Source organism: Triturus cristatus, chromosome 3_2 (genome assembly GCF_964204655.1).
Source record: "Triturus cristatus chromosome 3_2, aTriCri1.1, whole genome shotgun sequence".
Taxonomy (NCBI): domain Eukaryota; kingdom Metazoa; phylum Chordata; class Amphibia; order Caudata; family Salamandridae; genus Triturus; species Triturus cristatus.
This window is the reverse complement of record NC_140584.1, coordinates 946,729,955-946,747,826: the sequence shown is the minus strand read 5'-3', so window position 1 is coordinate 946,747,826 and position 17,872 is coordinate 946,729,955. Positions and strand designations below refer to the sequence as shown.

The 17,872-nt window shown below is 45.0% G+C and overlaps 1 protein-coding gene across 3 annotated transcripts in view; it reads left to right on the top strand.

The window, feature by feature from the left end:
* MYO19 (myosin XIX) overlaps positions 1-17,872 on the top strand; it is a 349,059-nt gene that overhangs the window by 187,143 nt on the left and 144,044 nt on the right. For all 3 annotated transcript variants that reach the window (XM_085649443.1, XM_085649445.1, XM_085649444.1), the window contains exon 14: positions 12,963-13,076. In XM_085649443.1, the coding sequence (XP_085505569.1) occupies positions 12,963-13,076 (114 nt within the window). The remainder of the gene's footprint in view (positions 1-12,962; positions 13,077-17,872) is intronic.

Here is a 17,872-nt window from a genome sequence, read left to right as displayed (position 1 = left end):
CATGCAGTTTTAGTAAGGGGGCAGCAGCACCAGAGTATCCAACCATTACACAATACCATCCGCAGTCTGTGGCGTCACATCCGGCATTCGCAGAGACACAGCATCTGACAGGCCCGCTGCCGACTCGACGTCATCTTCGATGTGTGAACCGGAGCCCCTTCATAATGTTAGTCTCTGTGGCCTCCGCAATTCTCTCTGCCACCCGGACCGCTGCCTGCTGTTCCTGTCGAATCTGTTCGGGATTAGGCGCCACCGATGAGACCCGGCGTCTGTCTGGACCCTCGGCGACGATCCCTCGTGCCATCTTTCTATATGTTCTTTCACCCGGGACACCCGTCGGCCTGGGCCCGTGAACCGTCCCTTCACCTCCAGCCAATCCCATGCATCCTGTGGTGTATCGAAGAACCTAGTCTTCCACTCGGAGACCACTCGGAGCCTTGCAGGAGAAAACAGCAGAATATGTGATGTTGAGCTGTCTGAGTTTCTGCTTGACATGGAAAAAGGAACCTCTTTGATGTTGAACCTTTTAATGTATAGTCCTGGAAAAAAGGATTTTCACATTCACCTATTTAATCTCCCTGCTGTCCCGCAGGATCATATCATGGTCTTTGAAGTGTAATAACTTAAAGATAAGGGGGTGCGTCCCACTGCCGGGCGCCGGTCTGCGGCCGGGATACGGTGTGTACGCTCTATGGTAAAGAAGGGAGAGAATGCATCAGGAGAGAATATATCCTTGAGCCAACTTTCAAGAAAGGCCACTGCGTCCTGGCCTTCCGCACCTTCCGACAGCCCTATCAGGCGGACGTTGTTCCTTCTGGAACGGCCTTCACGTCCTCCACTCTTTCCTCCAATTGGCGTATTCCAGCTTCATGCACATTTTGTTGTTTTTCCAATAACTCCGCGGCTGGTTTCAGTTCCGTGATATCCTGCTCGACAGTGGTGACCCTGTCCGTCAGTTTCCTATGGTCTACATGCAGCAGTGTAAGATCCAGCGCAACTTTGTCGATTTTGGATTCCACTGACTCTCTAGAGTGCTCTATTGCAGCGAAGGTGGTATCCAGTCGATCCTGCAGGGGATCTGGTTGTTTGCGAGTGTGCTGGGTCCATATCTACCGAACAAGCATTATGGGAGGAGGTCCTCGATCTGGCCCCCCTGGTGCGACCCATCAGGCCTGCTGGGGTCACTAGTATGCTCCAGCTGCCTCAGTCCTCCGATGAAACCAGGCCAAACACCAGATATGATCTCGCCGATCACCCAGCGACTTTACAATGTTACCATGTGAACCGTGCTTGTCGTCCCCAACAGGTCATGCAGCATTCAGGGGTTGTGTCCAACCTACCGCTGTCCTGCAACCACAGTCCGGCTGCACACAACCACGATCCTGTGTCTTTCTCTTAAAAGCATCTCACTGGACGTGTCCGCTCATGGTACCTCATCACAAACTTCCGGCTTGTGTCACAAACAGATCCCATGCATTATATTTTTCCGCTTCACGATAAAGGCTCTCTCCACTTACACACAGCTGCAACTCTGGGCGCCGGCCTTGTCTCCCACGATGTGGGCGTGTGCCACCAGATCAGTCGTTGCAGGTGTGTATGTGCTCGCCCTTCCTGTCCCAGACCACAGCCCTGTGTTTTATCCAATCGCGGAGTCCCAAGACCCATAGGCCAGTGCGTGTGCCCTCCTCATGGTTTGTTCCTCTTAATCACCATCCCGTTGGGGGACGAGCCTCTCTTGTAACTTCCAATGCCATCAGTTGATCTGCCTGTGGCTATGTCAGGTCCCCCGCACCTCCACCTGGGCCAACCCAACAGAGGTTCCTTTAAGATCTTCTCCTGGCCCAGTTCTACTACAAGTGCTCACAGTAAACGGGTAATGCAGGACCCAACTGACTACTTACCACGTCTCACCCGGAGCAAGCCCACTTTCACGGCGTCACCACCACTTCACCACAGATAGTCTCTCCTGCGGTGGTATTTCCCAGGATAACTTTGCGGCCTCTCCGCCGGTGGGCGGAATTTGCATAGTCGTACTACGCAAAGCTCCGCGAAACGGTAAAAAATCTCCGCGAGCACGCAGAGTTCCGCGAACACGCGGAATTTCTTGTTCCGCCCGTTCGCGATGCTTTTTTCCTGTTGGCGAGCGCTGTTTGCGTGCTCAGGGGGGAAATATCTTGCGAACACGCATTTTTAAAGTGTGAACAAGCAAAAAATTCCACGAAGCCGCGGATTGTGGAATTTTGGGCAGTTCGTTATAATTACCCAATTTCCACGAGCGGAACGGAATTTACCGCCCAGGCCTAGTTTTCAGTTCCAGGAGAGAGAGGGCTGCACCACTCTCCCGCCACATGCGGCTGCGAAGTCCCAGCACAGTAAACCCGTGGTCCCTGGCCGGGTCCCTTGTCAGCCGGGACTCCGCTCCACACAAGGGCCCTGCACAGCCCCAACCACCGTGGCAGCAGCCCGCAACCCGCCCAGAAGAACAGACCACGGGCGTGATCCGGGCGGGTCCAGCCCACACCGTGCAGGCAGCACAGCCGCACAGGTATCCTACAGCGGCTGGCAAAGCAGGTGAGGGAGTCTTTCTTCAGGCAGCCCACTCGGAGCAGACTACACGTTCCCCCGTCTCCATAACGGGCCCCATAGCAGGTTCAGGCGCAGTCCGTTACCGAAGCTCTAGCCAGGCCCCCTGTAGCTGCATTACTCGCTCCGGTCCCCGTAGTCCGGCGCTGTCGTGCCGACCCATAGCTCCAAGCCCCCTCGGGGGGGAAGACGCAGTGGGTTCCTCCACTCGTGTATGGCAGCCAAGCTGTGACGCAGCGTCTCTGTGAAGCTAAGGCCACGCTCCGCCGAGACCTATCACTACAAATCAGCAAAATCTCTGCGTTTCTTCAGTCCAGAGGCGGACGACTTGCCTTACCCTTCACTCTGGCATTTCATTAAGGATGCCGGACAACAGGAGAATTATGCCTGATAACTGGGGATTAGGGGCGGAGCAGTCTCGCAACAGGTTTGCCATGTTACCTGTGTTGACCATGCCCCCCTTTAACTTTTTATGTAGTAATTTATGATCTGTGTTCTATAAAGCTGAAACAATAAAGTTTTTTGATTTGACTCTAGCTTGGACAGAAGCTTCAAGTTTAGCTATCTGACAGCATCAGCACTCCTCAAATTACACAGATCTTGCACATCCGTGGTTTTAACTGCAGGGCTCCTCTCAGGTTATAGCAACCATATATGCTAAAGCATCTCAAAGCAAAATTATCCCTCAGTTTACACAGAATTTACAGGCTCAGTAATATAACTTAGTTATCTTTTATGTTAAGGAAATGATACATACTCTGACTTCAGACACAGAATTACATCATGCTGCATAATCTCACAGGCTCAGACTTTGTACGGCAAAGATATAGCTGTGTAATTCTGGACTAGTAACCTTTTATCAAGGAGACAAGCTAAGGCATCAGCTTTGTACTCTTTCTTCACAAGCTGCACAGGAAGAGTGCAAGTAACAAAAAACATCTGGCCATAACAATGCGAGCTTCCTTCAGGTACAGAGGAGAAATTAACGATTTACGGTTCTCTCAGATACATACTTTGTAAAGCACAGTAAAAGTCAGCTTTGCAAAGTCCTATGTCATGACAAACAAACCTCATTCACACAAATGAGATAGATCACTGACCAAATAAAAATATAAAACATAAAAATGTGCCACGTTTCAAATGTTTTTACATTTAGAATACATGCCCCTGAAGGCAAAACAGTTTCAATATTGTGAAACAGGTGTAGTTCACTAGATTAATTAAAATAGTATATTTGGGCCCCTCCCTTTACTCACAAATGAGATATTGTTTAGCTCTAAATTAATGTTTTATTGATGTAGCAATCGCCTGAAAAACATAGGTGCAACGTTTCTTTAAAAAAGCTTGTATCAGACTCCCACATCATTCAGAACCCCCTCACTAAAAAATAAATGAAAAAAAATTGTACTAAAAGCAATCTATTTTTAAGTAGCATTCTAAGGTGTCAGGGCAGGAATGTCGCAATAAGTGAGATGACTCTGGTAGACAGCTGAGGAGGCTCTATCTATTGCGCCCCCTGAAAGGCTGGGGCCCTGTGCCAGATCCCACTTTGCCCATGCCTTAAAACGTTTTTGGCCCAACTAATATTGACTTAATTCATGGATACAGACTGCCTGCAGTAGGTGAGAAATATAGATTAAAACAAGCTCTGAGGGCTATAAAAATAGCTCTAATAGAATTGCTTCTTAATAGAACTGTAATTGTTCTTCTTGTTTTGCTGCATGCATCCCAGTTTAACTTTGAGATTTAAAAAAAAAAAAATTTTGATGGTTTTATATAGCGCAAACAAGACCCTTGCAGGTATCGGAGCGCTTCGCTAGGTAAATGTCGAAGACACATAGGTATATAGTAAATAACATAAAGTTCCATAAGCATCAAGAGTCCTATAATCGTAATAACCCTGACTCAAGTGAATTTAGCCATGAGAATAGATTTCACTTCTTTTTTCAAAGATGCAGTAGAGGGATTCCGTCTAGTTTCTTGGGGCAGAGCGTTCCAGATCCTGGGTGCCATCCCCGAGAAGGCTCTGTTGTATGTTTTCTTCTTGATGAATCTGTGGTTTCAGTAAGAGGTAACTGGCACTTCAGGACGCTCTGTTACCACATGAAGGCACCAGTTTCTGTGCCAGATAGCTGTGAGTGTTGTGATGAATGGCTTTAAGGGGCATGCATGCAATTTTTAGTTGAATTCTTGCTTCGAAAGGTAGCCAGTTAAGGGATCTTAGGTCCGGGTATATGGGAGTTTCTTTTGGAGCCAGTAATACGTCCAGCTTCTGCGTTGATTGATGCTCTTAGAGGGGCCGTTGAGGATCTGGGAAGACCGCAGAGAGACACTCCCATACTCCACTCTTGGGATAACTAGAGCTTGTACTGCCAGTTTGAGTTCCTTTTCGGACAGGAAAGGTTTTAGTTTTCTCAATGTGTTCATCTGAGTTTGCTCCTTTTGTTGCAGTGCTGATGTGTTTCTGCATAATTAGAGATATTAACATGTTTTTCACAAACACACCTGCGCCCACAACACTGACCGAGACTGCTATGGCACAACTCCAGTGCATTCTTCACAATGCATGATCGCTCAGTAAACACGCCACGGAGATCTGGGACACTAGCTCATCCCTCAACCCAGATGTCATTGTCCTCACAGAGACCTAGCTGAACCCTACCTTCGCACCGGACATCACCATCGCCACTCCTAAAGGCTACAAGATAGCACACAGGGACCAAACCAACAAACACGGAGGTGGAATTGCCATCATCTACTAGAACACCATCTGCTGCATGACCTCCTCTGACGACTCGACCCCAATAATGGAGCATCTCAATTTCCAACTTAACACAGAAGGAAAAAGCACCATCATAGGCACCCTCACCTACAGACCACCAGGACCAAGCACCATCTTCTGCAACTCCACCCCTGACTTCATCACCCCGATCTTCATTGACTCCGAGCACTACATCTTCCTTGGGGATCTTAACTTTCCCTTCGATGACCCCAGTGACACCAACACAACTGATCTCCTGGAATGCATAAGCAACATTGGCCTCAAGCAACTTGTCACCAACCCTACCCATATCGCAGGACACATACTCTACCCCATTTTCACATCCAGCGACCGAGTCAAATACAGCCACATCTCACAGCCTATCTGGACCAACCACTACAGTGTTCACTTCACCATCTCAGGACCTACCAGCACTGGCACCATGACCCCCAGCTCCATGCACAGATACTGGAAAAAGATATCAGCACACCAGTGGAACACTACTCTCAACTGACCGCCTCCCAGACACTATACCCAACCCAGAACAGGCTGTGAAGAACGTCTCCCAGTGGATCACATACGCACCACCATAGTCTCCACCGGCAAGCCTGCGAAATCCAAAGGACCTGTCAGAAGAGTCCACTCGTTCACCGCTGAGCTGATATCCACCAAATGCAACTGTCAACAACTAGAAAGGAAGTGGCACACTTAAAAGACACAGGAGACCGTACCAACTTCAAGACAGCACTAAACCAGTACCACCGCCTCCTAGCAGACTGCATAGAAGTCAGCACAAACGGCACCAAGGAGCTCTTAGACAACCCCGCAGCCGCCGAGAACATCACCCCCTTCCAAAAACTCTTTGACACTCTGATGGACTTGTTCCATGGCAAGTTTTTAGTCATCTATGAAATCTTCGAACCCTCTGCTGCTGACAGCATCAGCCTGCTCACACCATTGTACAAAAACCCCGAACACCTTCTCACCCATTGGGTCTCAATCACAGCTCAAGTCACAATCTCCACCATGAACGTTGTGCACTCAGGTGCACCCTCGGACCCCTGTCCCCACCACATCTTCAACCTCGGGAGCAAGAAGATTGGTGTCGAGCTCAAGAAAGTTCTTAACACCTCCATCATCTTGGCCTCCTATCCTGACTTCTGGAAAGACGCTACGGTGAGGCCCTTCCTAAAGAAACCATCCGACGACCCCGCAGAACTGAAGAACAACCCTTTCCAACAAAGGTTCTTGAGAAGTCAATCAACCAGTAATTCACCGAACATCTGGAAGACAACAAACTCCTGGATCCCTCTCAATCCGGATTCTGAGCCAACCACAGCTTCGCGACAGCCGTGATCGCAACCACCAACGACATCCAGCCCTCATCCTCCTGGACCTCTCAGACACCTTCAACACAGTCTCCTATCAAATCTTGATCAACAGACTCCACCACATCGGAATCCAGGGAGGCGCACTCAAAGGTATTGCCTCATATCTGCCACCTTTCACCTGGGAACCTAAGATCTGCGGCCTCCCCCAAGGATCATCCCTCAGCTCCACCCTCTTCAACATGTACATGACCTCCCTGACTGACAGTCAGATCGCACAACTCAACATCATCTCCTATGCCGACGACACCCAGTTCATTCTCTCGCTATCAGAAGACTCCACCACCACCAGAACCAACTTCCATAGATGTATGATGAACGTTGACAACTAGATGAAAGACAACTGTCTCAAGCTCAACACAAACTAGACGGAAGCCCTCCTCTTTGGGAACAACACCTCACCATGAAATGACGCATTGTGGTCTGCTGAACTCAGCACACCCCCTGCCCCGACAGCCCTCACCTGCAATATCTGAATCATATTGGACAGCAAACTATCTATGAAGAAACAGCTAAACACAGTCTCATCCTCCTGCTTCCACACCCTACGCATGCTCCACAAGGTTTTTAGGTGGCTCCCAGTCAACACCAGAAGGACGGTCACGCAGGCCTTGTCACCAGATGGCTGGGCTACGGGAACACACACTACATGGCTATTACCGCCCTTCTCCTGAAGAGTCTGCCCACAGTACAAAACTCGGCGGCAAGACTCATCCTCGACCTCCCCAGACCTCAAGATGCTACACTGGTTCCCGATCCAAAAGAGATGCCAGTTTAACCTCTTCCATGCGGCGCCGATTCCCGCTCAGCGCTGACCGTTTCTTGCGCGGGCGTGGTCATGACGGAACGGTTCCGTCATGAGCACAGCTCAACCGACGCTCATGACTGAACCGTTCCGTCATGAGCACCGAAAAGGTTAAGATGTTGACCCACACATACAAAGCCCTACACATCAAAGGACCAGCAAACCTCAACAAACCTATGACCTTTCACCATCGGACCAGACACCTACGATCTGCCTCCCTCTTCTCGCGGACACCCTCGGATCTGCCGAGCCAACAGCTGAGGACGCTCCTTCTCATGCCAGGCGGCCAAAGCTTGGAACGGGCTTCCTCTACACCTCAGGACCTTCTCATCACTCCGGCAATTCAGGAAAGTACTCAAGACCTGGCTGTTCAAATGAACAGGTCACCTTGAAGCTGCTAGTATCTTCAGCGCCTTGAGAACCTCACGGGTCATTTGCCGCGCTTTATCAATCCTTGATTCATTGATCTAAGATCCCAAGTCTGTAGAACTTCATTTCATACATTGACATGTGACTCTGTCTCTTCCCAGGCGAAGCAAATAAGTTGCACCCACTCACTGTCAGACTCTAGACAAAATCCATCAATGATGAGACTGGTCTACTGATTTAATGCTGTTTAACTACCATTATATATTTCATGTATGGAGATTTTCCTGCCTGCTGGCAGGGAAAGTGTTGATGCTTGTGATTTTAAAGGATAACGTTATTGAACTACAGTAACAACAAGCAGCTTAGCATTAGGGACACTTTGTTCCAAAAAGAAAAGAAACTAATACTAGATGCATATTACAGAACGATGTTACATAACATACAACTTAGTTGTACTCCTAAGGAATCAGTTTCATTAGCAAACCACCGCTAATGTAAATAGGTCATCAAATAATATTTCTGCTGCGTAGGGTCTTCATTGATAGTCATAAAAGTTTAATACTTCCCAGATATCTGCATGAACCCCTCAACTCCCTTTCAACATAGTTTTCTTTGTAGGTTCAACATTGTAGAATGTCATTGGCCCATGGAAATATATTGAAAATAGTCCAGTGTAAGTCTGGAAGAGATGTCTTTTTCTTTCTGAATACTGGAAATGTTAACTTTTAAAACCTACTTCATTTCTAATGTGAAACACATTTCAACATTGTGTGGATGAAGGTAAAAATGCAGCCTTAAAGACTTGTATTAAAAGAGACCAAATTAACCTTGTCCCTTTTTAAGGACCTGGAAGGCACCCCTACCCACAGTGCACTATATCGGCAGTCAAATACCAGAGCCAGGTCTCTGAACACCTCTTAGGTTTACACACCTCAGCGGAAAAATCATTTTTCTAGTCAGGAATATTTTTTAACTGGTTTAGCTCGACATCTATTTATCTTTCCTGTTGAGGAAACTGTTTTTTCCTGACTCAGACATTTATTTTCTGTCAGAATGCCTTCTTTGTTCACCATTTGTCCTTCACGTAAAAGAAAACCTGGCCAACTGATGCCCACAAGATCTGTGTGGTGGGCCTATCTTTTCAGGTTAAAGGCTGTAACATTGATAAAATAATGTCCAAGAGGACACTGAAAGACAGAGTGGACCAGACTGAAAGAAAAAAAAGGAAGAGAGTGGAAAGATCTGCCTCTCGCCTGCTTCTATAAGTGTACCTCAGTTTAAGAAAGATTCCCACCGAGGGAGATCTTCAGATAAAAAGTCGTCCTCCAGGCACAGACATTTTCACTATTCCTGACAATGTCGAGACTGTTGCATAAACTAAGACTCCAGAATAGCTCTATAAGATTGTTGTAAACCAACATAGTTGAAGCAGTGTCCAAGTATTTAGGTTACTAACAGTGCCTAAACAGGGTGCAGCGATGTATTGGTAATTAAGAAGCCCAATTTCGAGAGACAGACACACACACACCCTCTCCTCCTCCTCTAAGAAAAAGGCACTTCAAGCAAAGTGTTTATTTCATCATTCTCATCCTGTTGCTTAAATAACCACAAAGAATACTATTAAAACAGCGCAAATGCACGTTGCGAACAATGAGAATAAAATTAACATTTCTACCATAGTTTAAATGTCATCCTGCAACACCTACTTCTATGCCCTGTATTAGGAGAGCATGGAGTGGCATAGCATGGATTCAGAGTTTCTTTTGGAGAATCAATGCACTGCATACCTGTTACAACAACATACTGTAGTTATCAGCATTCAGGAGCAAGTTTTCTCTTGAAAGGAACACACGCATCAGAGTCAGTTCTCCTCACGGACTTGGTTCACTATCACTTTCCAGTACAGAACGGAATGCAGCAGCATCACAGCAGTCTGAAAATCTTCTGGCAGCATCTTGCACAATAATCTGGGGTGAAGGAGCTCTTCTGACAATTGGTCGATTGGCGGGTCTTTTATACTATAACTTATCTGAGATGGGAATTTCTGACATTAGGAATATCTGATATAAGCTATTAACATCAATATGCTAGTCTTAGACGCATTCTTATAAACAAATAAGGTAAAAACACGTACATTATGACTACACTGTTTGTTATTATAATCTGACCTTGACATAAAGACAACAAGACTATTGTTCCTGACTGATGTTGCATCAGGTGTCTTAAAAAGGTCATTGTCTGTGGATCAGGTGTCTTAAGTCGTTGTCTAAATGACTTGACACTTACTTTCACAGTTCTTTGAAAGGTAAGGACAGACAACATCAGCTTCAAAGCCAGACATGTCGATGATTGTGCAAAAATAGAGGAAATGGAGTCTTGACCTTCTCAACATGGAGTCTGGTGTTTAGGATTTTATGTCTAGACCAGCAATGTTATCCTCAAAGGGATCCGTGCCTACATATTCACTGTCACGGGAAGGATCAACTGCCAAATATCCACTTTGACGACGCATCTTTCTTTAAGATCCCTGTAATAAGAGCTTCCTTGAAGGCTTCAAGAAGGTTTTTCCTTCAATAAAAAGGCTTTCAGCCTATTTGGGAGCAGAACCTCGTCCTCTCAAAACTGATGGACCCACCTTTTGAAAATATACGTGTATCTTCTTTACAGTATCTGCCATGGAAAACTCCTTTTTTTTAATAGAAATCACATCAGCATGTAGTTAGTGAATTGCAAGCTCTTTCAGTGATAGAGCCTTTTACTGGTTTTCATTCTGATAGGTTAGTTTTAACGACCTACCCAAGGTAGTTTCTGATTTAAATATAAATCAATCTATTTCACTTCCTACTTTCTTTCCTAATTCATCTATGTCTATGAAATTATCTCTCCAATCTCGATATATGAAAAGAGTTCTCCGTTTTTATTTGATAAATTGAAAGATATTAGAAAGATTCCTCAGATATCTGATAATTGCTATCATATTAGACAAAGACTATCTACTTCTAAACAATCAATTGCTAGATGGCTAGTAGTACGCATTCTTAATGCTACCAACTTACTAACAAATATCTTGTATACATTGACTAGGTACTACTATTTTGATACAGATAGTCAGGCAGAAGGTGGGGTTGGTCAAGAAACACTTAGAAATCTTTGTGAAGTAAATTTAGCACTTTTACTGGAAATTTCTAAGCTACTCCTCAGCATGCTTTTATTCTTTACAACTTACAGCTGCAAGACTTATCTTTAGCTTGCTACTTTATTCAGCGCTAAGGACTATCTTGGTTCTGCATCGTAGGAATCTTCATGGCTGTCTTTAAGCTTATTGAGTTGAGGTTTTTTTTTTAAATGCATTTCTTTGTATAAAAAAAAGACCTGGCTCTGACAGGTAACTGCCAGTACAAGGCATTATGGGTAGCGGTGCCTCCATGGTTCTTCAAGGGACAGGCTCTATTTTGGTATTTTTTAATGTAACATTTAAATATTAAACATCATACTACAACATTTCCAGCAATCAGGAAGAAAATTACATATCTGACAGACTTACATGGGACTATTTTCTAGAAATTTGCCTGGCTTATTGACATTTTACAATGTTTAATCCATGAAGAATACTATTTTGAAAGGGTGTTACGGAGTCTGTGCAGGCAATGGGAAATTATTCAGCGTTTATGACTTCAATGAAGATTCCTACGATGCAGAACTTGGACCACAGGTACATAACCAAACTTGTTTTTTTTCTAAGTGGCTGGTCTTTATTTTTTTAAACATTATAGCAAGAAAAAAAAGAATTAAAACCAAAATCCTGTGGAATTTTTTGTTAAATTTGAATCATAACCTCGCCCATAACGAAGGCGCTCTTTTTTAAGAACTTTGTTAAAAAAAAATGAAGGCCCACTCATTTGGTGCATATATGCACTATTACACTGAGGATGCCACCTTTTTACCTCTGTATCTGAAAGCACAGGCCTAAAGAAATTACATAATCTAAGGAAGTATCATTCAAAATGTTTTGTTTTCCACTGAAGAAAGACCCTCCGCAATGTCTGTTGCATTCCCTTCTGCTGATGTGATCCTGTGGTTATAGAAAACTATGTGAAAGTAGAATTTTGTATTATGATGAGAAAAACAAATTAGTAAGCTGCATTCCACTGTGGTACTGTTGGGTGTCACTCTTACTTGTCCTCAACTAGTTGGTAATTGTCGGCATGTAATTTACAACCATTTGGGAAGGAGAGAGAGTAGGATTAAGAGTAGCTAAATAATCTGGAAAGTGATTTTTCCTAGTGCAGTGCAGACATTGTAACCCAAATGTTCCACCCTAGATTTGAGGCTATAGCAGAAGGTGTGGCTGTGCACATTGTTCATAAGGAATTCCTGCTTGCTGCTTCAGAACCTCTGACTAAAACCTCAAGCAGTGTTCTAAGATAGACTCATAAAGTGTATATTTTTTAAATATGTTTGCTCAGGTGAATTGGGTGCAGTGTTTGCTTCAGCTAGCACCAGAACCCAAAATAGTGAAACCAAAACATTGATGACATCAAAGATTGTCCTTACCATCCACTCACAAGCAGTTTAAACCAATCAGGCCAGATGTGTTTCTATGTAAAATAAATACATCAAGCTAAAGTGTTAGGTTTTGTTCTATTTGCTAATTACGTTAATTATTTAGTTAATAATTGTGATATCAGTAAAATATCGTTTGTCTATAAAACAAACTTGATTGCTACAATCATGATACCTGGATGCCTGTAAAATGCAATTTTAAAGTCCTTTTTTGTCTGTGTTAGAGGTAAGAAATATTTCCAGACACTGGCATTTGATTCTGCGCTGACAAACACTTTTGATCAAGTCACTTACATACAATCCACCAAGCAAAAACACAAGGTCTGAACAAGAAAGTAGAACTATAAAGGTCAAGTGTCTCTTGCTATTAACTCCACCTGAATTCCAGTCCAAGAGCGCAAGCAAACTTCCTTTTGGTCAGAAAGGAGAGAAACTGTTCTGTTCAAGCCAGCGTAATGTATGCCGTGAAACATATTCTTTGTATTCTTAACAGGAAGAATATGCCACTGAAGGTCTTGAATGGTCTTTTATCAGCTACCAGGACAACCAGGGATGTGTTGATCTAATTGATGGAAGCCCTGTCAGCATCTTTTCTCTACTTAACGAGGTCTGTTCAATGATGAACCTTTTAATAATTATTTGCACTGTGTAGGCTCTGTTTTTGATCATATGATCACCAGGCAAAATGGCACTTCTTAACGGTTTAGTTTTTATTTTTACGTGTAGTTATGTAAATTGCACACAAAGTGTTATATGCAGTAACCGAAGAAACATTTCATATTTTCCACACATTCTAGTTTTCTCAAAATCTGCGCCTACTTCTTCAAACATGCAAAGAACTGCTGATAAAACTACAGCATTATTAAATGCATTTTGGGAAGTGTCTTGCATAGGTTTACTTGCTACTGCTGTAGGATAATGTAGGTTTTCATCAGCTTTGATAGACAGAAAATCTGGATTTTATTAAAGACACGGAGGCTAATATTAAATCAATCTTCCTTTATTGTGCCACCCATAGCAGCACCTTTAAAGAACATAGGCTAAAGTTCTAAGAATCTAACAAAGGACCCGAACCTCCAGCCATCTTCCTTCTTTTTTGTGCACTGCAACATAACACAAACATAAGTCCATAATAACAACAGCATGACGAAAAAATTATCCACTCTTAACAGGAAACTTACTTCCTTTCTCATTGTTGACCTCGACCTGCGAAAGAACAAACAACAATTACCAAACAAGAGAAGGGATAAAAGGTGTGGTAATATTAGCCTCAGTGTCTTTGATAAAATCCAGATTTTCTGTCTATCGAAACTGATGAAAATCTACATTTTATGGTAAGACCGGAGGCTAAGATTAAAGCTTGTCTAACAAACAAGAAGCTGCATTAATTACAGGTTTAAAATAGGACTTTCGAAAAACAGAGCCATTAGACCAATCAGCGAATCTCAAAATATCATGCAAAGCACCACCCAGTGTAAGAAAGTGGCTCTGTATATACTGTTCCCAAATAGGTACAGTGTGCACAGAGTCCACAGTCCCCAGAGGTTTGGCAGAGGCTAAAGTTAGATATAACCTTACTCTCTAAAGGGGTAGCTTAATCGAGCAGTAAGGCAGTATCAGAGGACAGTGTTAAGCATTTGTTGTACACACACTCAGTCAGCAAATGGTCTCACACACTCGAGAACTGAACTCTAGGCCAATGGTTTTGTATAAAAATATACAGTTGTTTTATTTTTAGACCCAACAATAGGTATCAAAATATACCTTCTCAGAATGAGATGCTTTAGGTAAATACTTTCAATAGGCAATAGACTTTTGAATGCAATAGTTAGTTGTTGCAATAGGCAACACACTTTCAAACACAATATAACATTGAGCTCAATGGGAATTTCGAGTTAAATGCAATTGATTACTTTTTGGATTATTCTTCTTACCACAGGACTCGATCCTAGATTCATTCCTGGGACATCTCCTGTAAACAGTTGAGTAAAAACGTTTTGTTTACAGTTGTGATTGTTAAGGAATATTATTGTATTTTAAAAGTTGACACCTAGAAACTTTTTCACATAGAATCACCAATGTTATCCTATGGGAGGAAATTCACTTAGCAGGTAAGTGGGGTTATTGTTACTTTTTTTAGCTCAGTGTTGGGTCCTGGATCCAACACTGGGGCATCTCCTGTAAACAGTTGAAAGAATGTGTTTTTGTTATACAGGCAATTTTTAACGAATATTTGCAAAATTGACAGAAGAATTTCTCGCAAAAACCAGGCAATGTTATCCTATGGAGGAAAATCCAAGTTATAGGTAAGTACGGTTGCAATTACTTTTCAGGGTCAGAGCTGGGCACCAAGATCCAGCACTGGGATCTCTCCTGATAACAGGCGAGTTAATTCGCTTTCGTAATTCGGCTGATTTTAGATGAATATTTTAAAGTTTCAAAACTCGACACTTCGAAGAATTTCCAAGTGAAACCAGTCAATGTTACCCTATGGAAGAAAAGTGAATTATTGGCTTTTGGGTAAGTACTCGACTGGCAGAGTTAATGTTCTGGGCATAGACTCAGGGGTCTCCCAGGGTCAGGTAGGTACAGTTGGTACACCCTCAGCGGTACAGGGGCAGCTGGGTGCAGAGTGAGTTAAGCCCAATGTTATCCTATGGGAGGCAGGGGGCCTTAGGTTGGTGGCTGCTGGCTAGCAGGCCACGCGGCTGTGGGAGCTGGGCTCCTGGTCACTTGCTCAGGGAAAATGGCGAAGTAGATTAGAGTAGAGGTTGCACTGCCAGGGGCACTCGGGCGGCTGGGTGCAGGGTGCTTTTGAGCCGTCGGGCGCTCAATGGATTTCAATGAAGAAGCTCAAGGTCGAACAAAGGCTGCAAGCTCGGGGATGAAGATTCTTCAGGTGCGACCACCATTTCGAGAGGTAAGTTGGGTAGTTGGAGGATAGGTAAGCACCCAGGAGTTGAGCACAGGGCGCCGGGAGCAGGGGTGCCTTTTGGCGTCGGGAAATCTTACCCTCTGCTGGTCACGGTTGGAGGGGTCCCTGGTTCTGAGGCTGCAGGCGTCTTCAGGAGTGTCGAGGTGGGTCCTTGGATGCTGGATTCGGGGTCAAAGTCGCCGGGGGGACGTCCTCATGGTCTTTGTTCACTCCAGCACAGGCCAAGCTTGACGGGTGCAGAGTGTGTAGGAGTCGCGGTTCCTGGCTTATGCCAGGGGCTTGTTACTTGCTTTGAGCAGTACCACTGCTCGTGGGAGTCCCAGTTAGTTAGTCACAAGGTAGTCAGGTCATCCGGGGTTTTTGAGGTTGCTGACCACTGGAGACGCTGGGGTTTAGCAGGAGCAGGTTCGAGGGTCGACAGGCCTGTAGGGCTGGGGCCAAATCAGTTGGTGTCTTCCTCTTGTTAGCAGCTGCACGGCAGGTCTTCTTGTTTCTTGATCTTCTTGCTTGTTTCAGAATCTGAGGAAGGAAGGTTCAGGGTGCCCCTAAATACTAAATATAGGGGCTTTACAGGTAGGTAAAGGGCAGGGACCAATGGGTCCCCTCCCTGGGGTAGGTACACCCCCTATCCTGCCACTCTCCTGTGGGTGGGGGGCAGTAGCCTAGTCCTGATTATCTTCAAGATGGCGAGAGCCCGGAGATGTGCTTCACCTCGCCTCCCCCACCTGTGGGGTGGGGTTGGCAGAGGCTGGAACACCCCCTTTCCTTCCTTGGGGTTTCCGGACAGTCTTCCCACCAGAGTGGGGGTCAGAACCGATAGGGGCCAGTTGCTTAGTACAGCAAGTTGCCTGGAGAAGCTCACAAAGGCGGCATGCCTTTGAAGCTTCCCCTGCCCATCCTGGGGGAGGAGACCAAGCACCTCGCCCAGGATGTGCATTGTTGCAGGCTCAGGAGAGAGGATGGCTCTCTACCCAGGGGCCCAACAACATGTCTGCTGTGTGGCAACCTAGGCTGCCCCTCAGACAAGACGTGGATTGTAGGTTAGGTTCAGGGGGCATCTCTAAGATGCCCTCTGTCGTGCATTTTACATTAAATCCCACACTGGCATCAGTGCAGGTTTAATGTGCTGCGAAGATTGGTACCAGACTTCTCAGTCTTCAGTGTAGCCATCATGGTGCTGTGGAGTTCGTGTTGACGATCTCCCAGCGCCATATACTCTTAAATGGCAGCACTGCACTTACAGTGCCCAGGAATGGACCTGGGTACTGTAGGGGCACAGGGCTCATGCACCTGTACCCCCACCACTGGCATAGGGCACCCAGCTAGAGGGGTGGCTGATGTATGCCAGGGCAGTGTGTGTTGTGGGCATGGCACACAGGGATGTGTGCCATGTCGACTCTCTGTTTTGTTCTGCACCCAGACACTCAGCCTGCAAGGGCAGTGTGTGTGTGTCAGGGGACAGGGCCTCTAAGGGTGGCACAATAAGTGTTTCAGTCTTTAGGGGCCTTCTCTGGTCACAAGGCCCTGGGTACCTAGTGTACCATTTACCAGGGGCTGACATGTGGGCAGAGATGCCAATTGGGCTTAGGCTTCAACACAGTTTTAGGGAAGGAACATAGGCCCTGGGTACCTGATTGGCAGGAGCCCACTCAGTTAAAGTACATCAGCAATTCAGCAAAAAGTGGGGGCATACAATGCAAGAAAGATGGCACTTTCTCACACCCAGCATAAAGGCTTTCGAAGCAGAGGCACCTCTCACAGAATGTGCACCAAACCTGCTCACATCAACTCCAGCATTCTTCATCACTTTTCACCCATCTTGCTAGAGTTTCCTATAAGATATTAACAGCTGCTTCTCATTTGAAGAACGAATACCAGAAGTTCTCCTCTCATACTCCTTCAAACAACGCACAACGCACAAAAATTCATGCTCATCAAAATAAGGATAGAAAATGGATTCTGAGTTCTTCTGCTCAGATAGAAACAAACACCTTCAGGGTTAAAAATCCTAGCACAGGCATCCAGAGCTTTCACATCTGAAACCCTTATGAAAGACCACAAACACAACAACATTGTCAGTTTACCACTTAAAATTCTCAAATCCAACTCACTACTGTTTACTAATTTTTCCAAATACAATAAAACTTTTCAAACATCCCAATCGGATGAATATCTGTCCACAGGAGGCTTAGTTACTCTCACACTTCTCATCAATCTTTTCACTAAAACATTCTGTCCCCCAGAAATACCATTTACCAGTTAATGACCAGCAGCAATGGCTGATCTATGTAAATTGATAGTTCGGTAAGCTAAACCAGAACCAAACAAAGTTGCTAGATAATTAACAATTTTGACTACATCCTCTGAAACGGGATCAAAATTCCTCTCCACGCACCAGCGTAACCATTTCTCCCACGCCAATCTATCCATTTTCCTGGCTCCTGGAGGCCAGGATTCTCTAATAAGGT